This window comes from Myxine glutinosa, chromosome 1, assembly GCF_964187855.1.
Source record: "Myxine glutinosa chromosome 1, kmMyxGlut1.1, whole genome shotgun sequence".
NCBI classification, from domain to species: Eukaryota; Metazoa; Chordata; class Myxini; order Myxiniformes; family Myxinidae; genus Myxine; species Myxine glutinosa.
Genome location: NC_136261.1, coordinates 196,310,349 through 196,325,386, shown reverse-complemented (window position 1 = coordinate 196,325,386; position 15,038 = coordinate 196,310,349). Strand labels below are relative to the sequence as shown.

General features: G+C 46.6%; 1 protein-coding gene across 1 annotated transcript in view; it reads right to left on the bottom strand.

Annotated features, from left to right (window-relative positions):
- Positions 1–449: 449 nt before the first annotated feature.
- The window catches only part of DLAT (dihydrolipoamide S-acetyltransferase), a 52,708-nt gene continuing 38,119 nt past the window's right edge, over positions 450–15,038 (bottom strand). Inside the window, exons 7-15 of the mRNA XM_068124796.2 lie at positions 8,269–8,377; positions 7,189–7,250; positions 6,769–6,855; positions 6,519–6,626; positions 4,983–5,101; positions 4,566–4,728; positions 1,601–1,737; positions 1,333–1,470; positions 450–776 (exon numbers count right to left, since the gene is read on the bottom strand). Coding sequence (XP_067980897.2) covers positions 1,341–1,470; positions 1,601–1,737; positions 4,566–4,728; positions 4,983–5,101; positions 6,519–6,626; positions 6,769–6,855; positions 7,189–7,250; positions 8,269–8,377 — 915 coding nt within the window. The 3' untranslated portion in view covers positions 450–776; positions 1,333–1,340. The remainder of the gene's footprint in view (positions 777–1,332; positions 1,471–1,600; positions 1,738–4,565; positions 4,729–4,982; positions 5,102–6,518; positions 6,627–6,768; positions 6,856–7,188; positions 7,251–8,268; positions 8,378–15,038) is intronic.

Genomic DNA, 15,038 nt, shown 5'->3' with positions numbered 1-15,038 from the left:
CACATGCCAGCATCCCCACTTACAGTAGGTAGAGTTACTTATACAGCGAACCGTAAGAAGCTAATTTAGTCAGGCGACCAGCATAGGAACCCATGCCTGACCACACATTTAACCGAGCATTAGGCCTCTCACGACAAGTCATAAATGTTTCAAGGTTAGAATTAATCATAGATCAGGTCGCCACTCACAGGGTGTGAGGATTCCTAATGAGCAACCACAGAAGGTGAACCCACACTGGTGAGGGCAATGCATTATGTCTTCGACAATCAAACACATATCACCAAAATTTCAAAATGAACCATGGGATGTTACCAAGGAGATGGGACAGAAAACAGTGTCCAAGTCTACAGGACAGACAAGGGACAGGATGCTTCAAAAACGCAGCACACCCCTGCTTGGACTCCAAAGGTGTGACCCTGGAGGAGATCGAACAAGAATTTCAGACGAGCAACATGGTCAATGAATTTTATTGTTCAGGAAAATATAAGCAGGGAAAAGTGAACCCCACAAAGGATGACAGCAATGTTGCACCATGGACCAGAGGCACTTAATGCTCGTTATGCATGAAATGCATATTAATATTCATGTATCCATACATTCACAATATTAAAGTAGGATCATGATTTGAACTCTGACCCTCTTGACTATATAACACAACCATTGTGGTCCTTGCTGGCCAAACCGCATCAAATGTATACGAGGGACATTCCACCACATGCTTCGTTTAAGAACCTGTCCAATAACGCTTTTCCGTTGTTTTGGCATAGCCCCATATTCTGTAACAAAATGACCATGATAGTTCCATAAATATTATGATTATTTGGCTGCTAATTGACTCAGACAATATTGTTGCTACAGCCAACAACCAGCCAGTCCCCCAAGCAGACAACAGGTGGTGATGCCACATTTAAGTGAACCTTCAAGTAACAAGCATACACCAATAACCATTACCACAACCTGCATCACCACAGCAAACAATACCAAAAACCATCATTTGTGAATGTGGTCAGCGGTTCAATAGAGATAAGTGCAGAGAAAGAAAACAATAGAGGAAAATAAAAATAAAAATGTATCCATTGTGCTCGGGCAGGGGCAAAGCAACGTAGAGGCCCAAATAACATAGTGGAAACTGGAATGGGAAGGGAAGGGGTGGACGGGAGGTTTCTGCACTGGTTGAAATGTGGATTGGTATGTCAGGAGAAGCAGTTTGGAACTAATGATCTTTAAGCTCAATGGATTAATTTCCAAACATTTATGTACCAAATAAAAATAAAAGAAGTTTAATAAAACTCAATTTTATTTCCACTTCAAACCATAAATCCCAAACCTCACCAAGCTTCCTAAAGCAGCATGGTTGGAGGCCTTTCCAGTAGGGCCTTCAATTCTGCAAGCCAGCGGGCACCCACTGCCCCATCCACCACCCGATGGTCACAACTTAAAGTCACTGTCATTACCTGGGCTACAGCAAACCTGCAAACAGTCGGACAAGCAAGCACTAAGTAAATCCTACCTGGATAACTAGTTGCAAGCAGCAGGCATACACCCTGAGTTCTCAACAATTACACAACACCATGTAAAGTAGCCTTAAAGAATACCGTACCCTCGCTCGTTGTCCGAGGGGAGCAGAGTTGGACTGGTACCACCCACCGCGAGGATGGCGGCCTGTGGGGGATTGATTATCGCGGAGAAGCTGTTGATACCAAACATACCCAGGTTTGAAATGGTAAATGTCCCTCCCTAAGGATTGGGTGGATGATGGGAAGAGAAGTTTGGATGCATTAAGAATATAAATTGAGGAAGTTTGTTTGAAAAGGGATAATTTTCAATCACAGTAAAATAAGCTCGATCCACCTAGAATTTCCATAAAAAGTATATTTTCTACAACCCCACAAAAAAGCACAAAGTTCAATGACTGAGATACTCATTAGTCTAGACTACGGATTTTTATGTTAAGAAAATAGGCCTTTTATGTTTTGAAAAGCGGATTTTTTTTTTTAATGTGAAAAAATCCCGAAATATTTTTTTCCCCCGTTTTATTCATTTTTTTTTGTTACCAAGTTTTTCAGAAATCAGTCAAAAAAAAGAACAAAAAATGGTAAGCTTTTTCCTGCACAACATTAAGCACTCTGGGCTAGTAAACAGGTAAAAAATGATGTTCAGGTACCTTTATTGCAACTGCATTGTTTGATGAGTAGAGGACTAGAAGAAATTGACAAGACCCTTTTAGGAACGGTTAAAGTAGGTGTTTGAAATCATTATCTTGGTAATGTTCTCCTTGGTGAGGCGGTGTCGGCGGTCGGTGAGGACGTTTCTGTAGACGGAGAAGGACCTTTCCACGTCGACGCTGACGATGGGGCAGTACCTCAAGAGGGGGATGTCGGCAAGCTTGACTCCAGCCGGCACACCAACCTCAGATCCGTGCTGATCTCCATCCAGGATCAAAGCCACTGTCCTCAGCACACCAATGTCGGGATTGCGCTGCAGCACCGCCTTGAACTTGGTGAGCAGGATCTCCTTACGGCAGGCTCGGATCTTTTCGAGCTCCTCCTTGACCTGATCAAGGAGCTGGAAGGCCTTGGCCAGCTCCATGCCGGCCTCCTCCAGCTGCTTAAGGATCTTCGGGATGAACGACACGTGGGCATTTAAGAAGACCAAACTGAGCTTGATGTCCGCCTTTCCGAACAGGTCCTTGGCACTCCGGATTGCCATCGCGTCGTCATCGTTCAGCTGGTCCACAATGTCCTTGACGGCCTCGAAGTGCTCGGCGTAAAACACCGTGGCGTCGATCCACGTCCCCCACCGAGTCAGAATGGGCTCCGGGGGGAGAGAAAGATTGGGCTGCCGCTCCTTCCAAAGGACAACACGCGACGGGGCTTTGACGAACACCTTCTTCGTCGTGGCAATCAGGTCGTTGACGTCCTTGAACATTTCTCGGACTGTCTCGCAGACACGGTGGAGCGCGTGGGCAACGCAAGTCACATGCAGCAAGTCCGGGAAGAGTTCCTTCAGGGCATGGCCGGCCTTGATCATATAGGTCGTGGCGTCGCTGACGAGGACCATGAGGCACTCCGGCTTGAAATCAGGCCAAAGATAGCGCAGCGTGTCATTGACTGCGCGCACGATCTCCCCGGAGTTGGTCTTCTCCAGAAACATGCACTGGACGAGGTGGGGATGAAAGTACCCCTCAGTGGACAAGCGTCCTGCGATGATGTTGGCCACATATCGACCTGCCGAATCGGTCGTCTCGTCGACGGACAGCCAGATGGGCTGCTGTCCGAGGTCGGCACGGATCCCCGCCAAGGCCTCGTCGTAGCACTTGTCGAGGTAGTGCTTTCGAATCCAGCTTTCATCGGGGATCTGGCGAGTGATGTGCTTCTCCAGGAACGACCAGAGGGCAGGGTTTTCCAATTTCGACCATGGGATGCCGGCGGCCAGCATGGCCTGGCACAGCTCCTGAGCCACGACGTCGCACTTGTGCCTCTTTCCGCCACCAAAGTCCTCCATGGTGGCTTGCGTGACCGTCCTCTTCTTCTTCAAGGCCAAGTTGCTCTTGTGGCGGTCTCCTCGGACATGTTGGGCCAGCTCAGACTTCTGCTTCGCCCGGAAAGTCTTTTCACAAGCTCGACAGAAAGCCGTGTCACTCGACACGTACTTGAAGGTGGCCCCATCGCCGCCAGCGTTGAATTCCTTCAGCCACTTGTCACGAAGAGCAGCACTCATCTTGATAGGAGACTTGTTCACACTTTGTACACTCTCTCACTGTAGTACACCACCTCACTGCTGTACACGCTGGGGACGCAACGCACGCAAGTGGACGCAACGTTTTGTTTTTGAGATCGATCGCAGTTAAAAATTTCGATCGCAGTTAAAAATTTCGAAAAATTCCCTCATTTTTTTTAGCGTTGCCAGACATCTTCGACTAAAAAGGGCATTTTTTTTTATTTTTCCCGAAAAAGGGCGAAATATTTTTTTTCTCCGAAAATAGCAAAATTAATTTTTTGCGCGCAAAAAAAGCCGTTTTATGTGAAAAAATATTATTTTTTTTTTCACATAAAAATCCGATGTGCACGTCATTACATTCCAAGAATCTGGCTTTACTCCACCCAACCTTTTCCTTCCATCCATCCAGGTCTAACCTTTCCTTCCCCAGGTACAAGCACCTCAATTCCTCCATCCATCTCTTCTCTCATCTATGGAACAGACTTCCTCTTGTCTGTTTCCTCGTGCTCTTCCCACCAGGCGTTCAAAGACTTTGTCCATTGTCGCATTGTGCTTTTTCCTTTCACTGCCCCTGATATTTTTGACTCACCAACCACCTCCTCCAGTTCTTCTTCCTCTGCTTCTTTTACTAATTTGCGTCGTACCCCATTCGTCTTTGTCTGCCTTTATGCTCCAAAACAAAACATTTACTAATTTTCCTACTGATATATTGAAAAATTAAAAAGAACCCTTGGCATTTATTGGACCACTGCAAGTATTCTATTCATACAACATTTTGAATGCCTCAACCTCCCCAATCACTATTACCCTAACCCTAAGTCAACCTGTGGCAGAAGCACACACACCTGGAACTCATGAGGTTTAAGCTTTCCTTCCCTCGCTCTGGCAGCCAAATCCCTCGTCATATTACTGATAGATATCAGGCCTCGAGCCTCAGCACCAGTCACAATGGGAGTGATGAGCCCGGCAGGTGTACTCACTGCAATACTCACATCCACCGTGTGGTACCTGTTGGCAGCACACCGTGCACAAAGTGCTATTCAAAATGGACACACTTGGTTATAATAGATAAAATACTCTGCTAAGAAAAAGCGTGCAAGTGTAAGTGCTAATAAGCAAGCTATTATGTATGCATGTGCCATAATGGTTTACTGATTGATAAAAGAGCAAACAACAGAGCAAAGGAATTGGGAACAAGCTTTTGGGCAATCAACTCATCCAAATAAACCCTGCCATTTCCTCCCCCAAGCCCCACAGCTCACCGTCGAATTACTGTGTCCAGCCAGGAAGAGTTAACTTCAGGCACACGAAGACAAGCCACTGCTGATGCCTTTATGATGAAATCATTAACGGAGAGCTTCACACCTTCGGCTTTCAACTCCTGACAAAAGGTAGAGGACATTTTTGCAGCCTCAAACATCATAATGTCTAGTGTCAACACGTTGACTGCCGAATACGAGTATGCTTGTAGTGATTCTGCCACTATGAGTATTCTCGTAGAAAAGATTATGCTAATTTATTGTAAACAGAATATGCTGACATGTCACAACGTCACAAACAATCTGCTGGAAGTTTGGTAAACATAAATCTATGTACAGTAAAAGCTGTGTGATCCGGCACGACAAACCAGCACGCATGGTTATCAAGTTTAAAAAAACATTTTAAGTATTTTAAAAAGTTCACACAATCACACAGTTGACCCACCGATTATTACACCATCAAAACAGAAAATAAACTAAAACAGCACTCGGTAGAGAGCATACCTCCACCAGGCTGAATTTGTATCCCACTGATAGGCTAAATCTGAATTCGGACCTGAACCAAAATCGAATCGGCTTGTTATTCTCGCCTAACCAACTCATCCACCTAATTAATTTTGTTATAATCCGTCCATAGGTTTTTGAAATATCATGCTCTTTATCGGTTTTAACTCTATCATTCAATGGTGAAAAATCACTGGAAGAATGAAAAAATACTCATTTCCAGATCTTCACCAAAATTTAAACAATTAGTCATTGTCACACACCCATGCTGTCCACCAAGTTTTGTCCGAATCCGTCAAGAACTTTTTGAGATATTGTGCTATATATCTGTTTTAGCCTTATCACTCAATGGTGGAGAATCACTTAAACTAGAACGGCATTCTTTGACGTAGACCGATATGCCTCCGCCCACATTATTTACGTCATTATACATACTTGTATAATGTTTTATTTAAATCCCTTCAGTTCTTCTCAAGTGTCACATTTTTACCTGACATGACCTCTGACCTTTGATGCCGAAATCTAATCAGTTCAGCTTTGCATCATAATATATACCTCTCCCAAGTTTGGTCAAAATCCCATCACTGGTTCAAAAGTTTGCACAGTAATATAATTTTTACCGAACTGGGACATCTGACCTTTGACCTCTTGACCCCAAAATCGAATCAGTTCATCTTTACATCATAGTGCATAATTGATCTAAGTTTGATTTAGATCCCATTAGCCGTTCTCAAGTTATTGAGATAGCGAAAACCTATCACAGACGCACGGACAGACGGACAATACGAAAATATATTGCCTTTGGCGATTTTATCGGCGGAGGCATAACAATTCTCTGATCCAGATTCAAATCTTCAATATTGAATAATTTTTGCCTAGACACACCCAACCTGTCCACCAAGTTTTGTCCGAATCCGTACACAACTTTTTGAGATATCCTGTCCACAGACAGACAGATACACACAGGTGAAAATATAACCTCTGCCCACCTTTGGTGGCGGAGGTAAGAAATGATCCATTATAGGATAACATTACCTGGTTGAGTTCCGCGCGCAGGGCCAACAAAGAATCCACAGCTATATCAACAGAGAGATAGTAGTGAGGAACTGTTTGCTTGGACAGGATCAACCGCTGGGCAATGACCTGGCAGAACAACCAGCAGCAATACCACCACCACCATGGTTACCCTTGCCCGATTATGTTTATCAATGTTAAATTATCACTGTGGGCTCAAACAGAAATAGTGAGACCCACTGGGAGGGTGGGATTAGCGATCACACTTTACCTTGCGGATATTTGTCACTTCAATGTCTGTAAAAGGCGCATCAATTTCTGGTACAGGGGTTGTAACAACAGGGCCAGGAGCTGCCGCCTGCCAAAGATAGGTCATTGTCCATACAAAGGTGAGATGGAGGTTATAAAAATAAGAATGCAAACAAAATCCACAGGTTGTATGTAATGTCAGGACCTCTACTGCTACTGTGATCTCCAAAAAGTCATCCCGAAAAAAAGAGAGCGGTCTTAAATGAGGAACATACGGATGATGATGATGATGATGATGATAAATATAATGGAAGGGTGCAGACACCTTCTGTCTGTGTACAATGGATGAATGGATGATAATGATGATGATAAATATAATGGAAGGGTGCAGACAGTGGAAAGGAGAAGCTTAGCTCATGAAGGCAAATCTCAATAAACCCACCAAGACAGGAGGCACGAAAGACTCCACATCGCGCTTGGTAATACGACCATCTGGTCCAGTTCCTAAACCACAAATAATAACATGGAGTCATTACCACTCATTAGGTTGACTGGCATCAGGTAAATCACAATCAATATTATTCCATTTGAAAATGATAGCTTGTCATGATCATGCTGTTTTCAAAGTGTATAATAAGGGATTGTGCATTATTCAAAAGAAAAGGCACAGCGAACTAAAAAATATAACTAAACTCTACTCTACTCAAATTTGTAAGGGTTTGGCCTTGAGCAAGTTGATGGTTCACAAATGAAATATGAACTGAGGCTAATTTTGCTCTTTCATAGTCCGCCAACACAGTGAGGTGAAACGGGAAATGCAGAGCATCAAGTGAGTAAGCAGCATGGACAATTTTAAAGTATTTGGTAGGATCTAACCAGGGTCGAAATCAAACCGCCAATATACCAGGCTCAGAGCCTTTCTTCTTCTTTCGTATGCACCACATGGCTGCAAGTAGCATCATGGTATGCTTGCATACTCTTCGCAAAGGATACCGTGGGAACTTTGACGTCCAACAACTAATGCTGGTAGACGGGATGCATTGTCCCATTTTAACGTCCATCCAAAGGATGGCACACACATTGATGCCTCCCAGACTCAGAAATGACATTAACTACAAGGCCACTGAGACTTATTTGGTCTTTTAGAAAAATTGTGTTGGCAGGATATGAGAAAAATAAAGTGTTGAGAAACAAAGTGCATATTAATCACCAAGATCACCAATATTAACTTGGATTTTTGGACATGAAACTGATTTTAAAGAGATATTGGAGAAATACCTCATAGAAAAATAAAATAAAGATTATAAAATAAGAGTTTATAAATGCAAGATCAAACTTTATTATCCCAAAATATGAGTGCTACAACAAATGTGTTTTACAGCAATGTTGAACAGTTATCAAAACCCATATGGCAACAAGCTGTCTTGAAGTGCCTGTGAAGCACGTGTGCTCATGTACCTGGGGGTAGCAAACACCTTGAAGCAAACGCACAACCTAAAGTTTACCTGCTGCCTTGGCACACCTTTGATTTGTTTAAGGTCAATTCCTTTCTCAGCAGCAACCTTCTTGGCAAGCGGACTGATAAACACCCTGCTGGTCTCTGCTCTCGGAGCTGCAGCAGTGGCTGAAACCTGCCATCAAAACAGCATTCTGGGTTTAAAATCACTTTTAAATAAACTTATCACTTCACCTGTGGCAAAAATACCTTTATAAGTGTGGTGCCGACAAGTAGGTAGTCAGCTGAGTTAGATGTTATCCTATTTTACTTTTCCTGGTTATCTGAAAAGCTGGAAAGATATATAGATGCAACTAATTTCAGATGAGACAGCAAAATTAAAGTTAGTGTGTGTGTGTGTGTGTGTGTGTGTGTGTGTGTGTGTGTGTGTGTGTGTGTGTGTGTGTATATTGTTACGGTCCGCGGTTAAGGATGTTGGTTTGCCGAGCGGAGGCACCGCGACCTAACAGTTTCCCCGATTCACCCGATTCACCCAGACGTTGGCCGTATCGCGCCACAGCTATTCAATATGGAAAAGACTAAGACGACACGGATGTGAAGAAGAAGCAGACAAAAAGAAAGGTTTGAAATACGATTACTATTTATTACTATTTACAGGCTCAAAGTAACCAAGGAGAAGGAAAGATAATAAAATAATATACAGAAGATTTTAGACACAGTGCAACCTAGCTTATACAAACTTAACTTATTCCCAGGGACAAGACAAAAGACAGACTACGAACACACTTACACGGGGGATGATGATAGGAATGGCAGGTGGATGGCTGGCGGGATAGGGAGGTCCAACTGGTCCTGCAGCACGATCGGCTCGTTGGGCAGCCGCCGTCCCTTCGCGGCCCTGCTCAAAACCGCCGTCCAGGCCCCAAACGGCTGTCGAGTGTTGTTGCTGCTGTGGACGCTGCTGCTGGCGAGCAAGGCGACGAATAGCAGGCCTTGTGCTTCCCTGGATGATCTCCTTTCTCTCTTTTGTACCTCACAGCCCAGCTCTCTCTTTTGCACCTCACCACGCAGCTCAGCCTTGGACCTCACAACTCAGCTCTTGTCATAGCTCATCTCTCATCTCAGTCAAAGCTCATCTCTCATCTCAGTCAAAGCTCATCTCCCATCTCAGTCAAAGCTCATCTCTCATCTGCTTGGGGAACGTCCCGCGGCGGGTTATATAGGCCCCGCCCCTCAACCTTCGCGAACCTCCTTGATGTTTCTCTCCACACCCTCTCCAAGTCCAACCCCTTGTTCGTGGTTGGTTGAGTGGGGCTGACTCACTCCTCCCCTCTATGACGAGGTGGGGACCCGCCTTTCTTCCCCAACACTGCCTCGTGGTCAATGGCGGCAATTGTTGGTTGGCAATGCGAATGGCAATTGTTGAAAGGGGAAATGGAGGTTTTTGGGAATGGGAATGAAGGGAATCTATCTTTTTCACTTGGTGCAATGGAGTGTCATGTTAATGGACGACAAAGCCTTAATCTAAAACACATAATAAAGATATAAACTACTGAACAAGGATTTTATCGTGTCCTTCAATGTGTGCTTTATGGAATTAACTACCGGGACGCCCTTTTAACCTTTACACAACACTGGAGGCAGGAGGGGCCAGAATCAAACAATTTACTATACAATAAAAAAATACAATCCTCATATCCGCAACACTGCACCCTCCTCCTCTTAGGCACGTCCCGGGCCTACAACTTTAATTTAGTGTGACACGTAGGTGTAGTTCCCTCTACTTTTAACCTGACCCTGAGTGCGACAGTTTTAAAACATAGATAAATATGTCCCGCTGCTCCATTGCACCCTACCTAACAGACTCACGCCCACAGTTAACCGAATTGCGGAATGGTCTTCAAACTACACACTGACGGTGGGGAGCATTATTTACAATTGACGCTACTTTTATTTACAAAATGCAACCCAGGACCTGTGATTGTTCTTTCTGGGGGGGAGACAGTCTGCTCTGCATCAATGCACCATGAAAGCACCCAAAACGCACCAACACACCCTCAAGCACCAATCGGTGCCCAGTCATCATAGTTCAATAATAAAATAAATCAACAACCCCTAACCCTGCAGGTGGTCTCTTGCTCTTCGGCTCCCTCTGCTGGCTATTATTATTTTCTTCCAGATGTTGTCTTTTTCCTTTTCTGGCGGCCTATTTGTATTAAACTTGCACCCAACGTGTCCATTTTTATTTATTTTATTTATGGCCCACAGGGCCGACTAGTGTGGTTCACCTATGGGGCATCGGTGCCCTGTGGCCAAGGTCCGCCAGCAAGATTTCGGGCCTTCATGGCCGGTTCCAGCAGAGGGGCCATGCCCCAACCCATGGGGTCCATAAGTGGTGCTCGGCCCCAGACATGTGGTCCATAATGTGGTGCATCGATGCAGACAGCTGGTTCTGGGAGTTCCGGGCGCACAATGGCGGACTCACCCACGCTCCCCTCGGTGCCCAGTGGCGCTCAGGTCATGTGGGAGACAAAAGGGGATAAAGACAGATGAGCGAGGGGTAAGGTCACAAGGGTACACATCAAACAAGGCGATGCAAGGCGAAGAGCGTACGGAGAGCGAAGTGAGAAAACTCGTCCCTACCGTACGTCACCCCCCCTGTCACCTACCCTACCCTTGCCCTTACCCCATATTTACAAAAATCTACACATTACAAATTCGTCACTACTGTCATGTCTTCCCCCATATTTCTTCTATTCCAAATTCGTCACCACAATCCCTCTAGCCAAAATTTGCCATCACCCAATTCATCATCAATCCTCATAAGGAGGAAGAGATGGAACATCAAGCACAATGTCACACCCACGTCATGATGCATCTCACAATCCAAAATATTTGCACATACAAAAATAATCAAAACAACCTGGCATGGTGTGGAGTACCTGTCACCTCAGGTGAGTGGATGCAGATGGTGCAAGGAGATTTTCATCCTAACTACTTTCTAAATGACATTAACACACTTTACACTACCCGGGGTCTTTCCCTGCCAATCCATTGGCCAACTTACACTATGGGTTCTAAAAACCAATTCCCATTGACCAAACTGTGGTGCTTCTCAATTTGGGGTCTCACTCCCCCGATTCATCTCCCGGTGCCCTTGCACAATTTCTGGGCTGAGACGTGCAGCTCTCCCAGCAGGTCTACCCACCTGCACACCTCCACCACTGCAGTTGCCACCCGAGCTTACCTAGCTCCTCACCCTAACCTATCTAACTGGGGAAGGCCCCTCCTGGCTCTGTCACCCCTCGGTGCCCTCTGGCACTGGGCTACCCGGGTCCGTCCTCCGGATCCTCAGGCCCCATCCACAACAACTCTACCGGCTCCCAGAGCCCACCTGCGGCCTCACCTGGCCGACATCCTCACAGTGGTGGAGTGCCCAAACCAACTACACACACTAACAGGCTACACGCCCAGCCATTTCCACAACACTAATGCACACATCCAAATACCATTCTTTCACCCGCACCACAGATGCCAATATCCAACCACAATTTACCTATACCCTCTACCTAACACTTACACTACCCGCCCCGGGTATTCGTGATGGGGGTCCATCCTTCCCCCATTCACACCTTCGCACGATCCACTCCACTCCATAGTTTCCACCATACTCACTCCACGACCATCCATTCCAATACTCCATATATTCCACACTCCATGTATTCCACACTCCATGTATTCCACACAACCATCCTCCATTCACCTGTAGTTGCACACCTGTGCAATCTTACCCGGTGCCACCTGCACCCTCCTTCCTTCCTGGACCATTTGGTCAGCACAACTCATCACTATTACTCCCTCATACACTGCTCCATACACCTGTTCAGTTGCACACCTGTGCAATCACACCTGTTCCTCACACACTTTTCACAATACACTTCTGAATACACCTCCAACACTCACACGGCATCATCTAAACTACCTGTTGCCCTGCTAACTTAGTGCTCCCCGTCTTCCCTTTAAACTAAGCACATACCACGTCATTATCATCCACACTACCCTCTCTGCGTCCCCACTACAGGTGTCATTGTCACTACCTAATCTTAACGTCACCTAAGGTCATCTTCTAGGTCCCTACACACGATATACTAACCCACCCGGGCTAGTTTTCACTGCCATAAACCCCATAAGACTTGTGCTCCTTTGCCCCCGTTGTGAGGGATGACAGAGTTGCCATCCCACCACATCGGGCATCTCCCACTACCAATTTTGCACATCAAATTTCAACAAATCAAAAATTTGCCAATCACTACCCATCATTACTGCCAATCCTTTGCCAATCATCAAATTTTGCCTTTTTCTAATTTTGGGTCCAAAACACGAACCTCATCACCCGTCTACTTACTAGATCCTCTCGGTGCGCCAATTCACTTCTAAAGCTCGGCTTCGTACAGCCGAGCAATGAATGCGGGTTCTTTGGTGCCGGCGGCTGGATGCGTCCGACACTCGGTGCAGGGAAGGACGCTTACCCGGGCCGAGATCCCACGCACCACCTCGGCACGGAGCCATCCCATGGCCCGATCTCGACCTGCCGGAACGCCTCAACAAAAAGGGGTCGCCATGACGACCCTTCCTATCGGGCTGCCCGCTCCGCTTAGTGGAGCACGGATGCGGCCGTTCAAAGCGCGGCCCGGCGTGGATCGCGTACAGCGGTTCTTTCGAAACCGCCGTGGTTCGGATCCCCGCTGGTCCTCGCGGCACGCGAAGCTGCTCGGCACGCACCGAGGGCCCGATTCGGCTAAATGTCGTTCTAACCGCTAACCCGGTTACCGTCAATGCCTCACCTGCATGCTTACACCCCGCAGCCCGTTCCTTGCTCATACATCCAGCTGTTCCCATGCTCCTCGTCATTGCACCTTCTCTTACACACCCAGGTACACTCATTCCGCTCACAGACCTGGTCACACACCTGACCACCGAACACTTTGGCACACACTCGTTGTTCGCACACCTCACCAACACACCTCTTCGCGCCCCCTTCTCGGTCACCTCCTCTGTGACAATCACAGGTGTGCTCTCACTCGCACACCCAACCACATGCCTCACTACCAACTCAAGTGTGCATTCCCACACACGCTCTACCATTCCAGGTGTGCATCCTTCCATTCCAGGTGTAAACCTCTCTCACCTGTCACAACCAACTCACGCTCCGTGTCACTCTCACTACTTTCACCACCACTCTTGACAACGCACTCACCCTTACTCTCGACAGCGCACTCTTTCCCCATGCACCCGTCCGTTACACACCTTTCTCGCGCATCCTCTTGCGCACACTCTCCCGTTACTTTCTCCGTAACACTCACCACAGGTGTACACTCTCTCGTTACATCCTCTGTAACACTCACCACACCGCGCTTCCATGTGCCCCCTCGCACACGCGCTTCGACCAACTCACTCTCAACAGCACACTCACTCCTCGGCGCGCGCATTTTCCTCACACACCCCAGAGTCGGACATTCTCGCACACCTCCTCTTTCGCACACCATACCTGTCGCACACTTCACCAACGGCCTCTCACGAACACCCGGATCCAAATCAACCCCCAAGCCGACTGAAGCTCCCCTCACATCATATACATTTCCGCATATATCGTCACTCACCTCGGTACCTCGTCGTCGCACCTCCTCTGCCACCTGCAAACTCTTTATTTGGTTAGCGAGCACATCATCACGATTTGAGCACCGACCTTGTACATATTTCATCACCTCCTCCTGTATTTCTCTCTTAGTTTCTGTCCGTCTCTTCTTAATTTCACTCACCTCTTCTTCCACTTCCTCTAATTTTTGCTTCACCTCTTTTATTTCCCGGTGCGTCTCCTCAAGTTCGTCCTCTAAGGCTATTTTGACCGTCTCTATGTGCGTCCTCACCTCTCGGTCCTTCGTCTCCATTACTTCTGTTACCTCGTCCAACCTCATTGTCAGTCCCTCACGTACCATCTGACATTGCCTCTGTGTCGCTATCAAGTCGTCCTTGATGTCTCTTTGTGTCGCTTTTAACCCTTCTAGTACTGCAGTGTTCTTTTGTACCTGCTCCACTAACTCCGTCTGTCCCACCGTCAGCTGTTCCACCTCCTCCGTCAGATCTTCTATTCCCCCCTGTAACCTAGCCGTTCCATTTCTCACCTCTTTCTCCATACGCTTTTCACCTCGCTTTACCTCCTCGCGTACCCCCGAGACCTCCTCACTTACACCTCGTCGTATCTCCTCTTTCATCTCCTCCCTCTCTTTTGTAGATGCCACCCTCATCTGTCCCAATTCATCCCTCTGAGCATCCAGTTTGGTTTCTACCCCGATTTTTACCTCCTCTATCTGCTCTCCCATTTGTTTAATTTCTCGGGCGGATTGCTCCCCTATCTCCCGCAATTTGTTTTCCATCTTGTCTTCTAGCCCCTCTAACCCATTTTTCACCCCCTCTATCTGATTCTCCTGGGCAGCCATTCTATTTTCCACCCCCGTTAACCCATGTTTCACCCCTTCTATCCCATTGTCTAACCCCTCAAATTTCTTGTCTAACCCCTCAAATTTCTTGTCTAACCCCTCAAATTTCTTGTCTAACCCCTTAAAATTATTGTCTAACCCCTCAAATTTCTTGTCTAACCCCTTAAAATTATTGTCTAACCCCTTAAAATTATTGTCTAACCCCTCAAATTTCTTGTCTAGTCGCTCCCCCATTCTGTCCATAAGGGCCCCCATTTGCAGGAAAAGAAGGTTCGAATCCACCGGCGGCGCTGCTATGGTCGCGGGCGCGGTCGCCGTGGCCATGCGCGAGGCGCCATT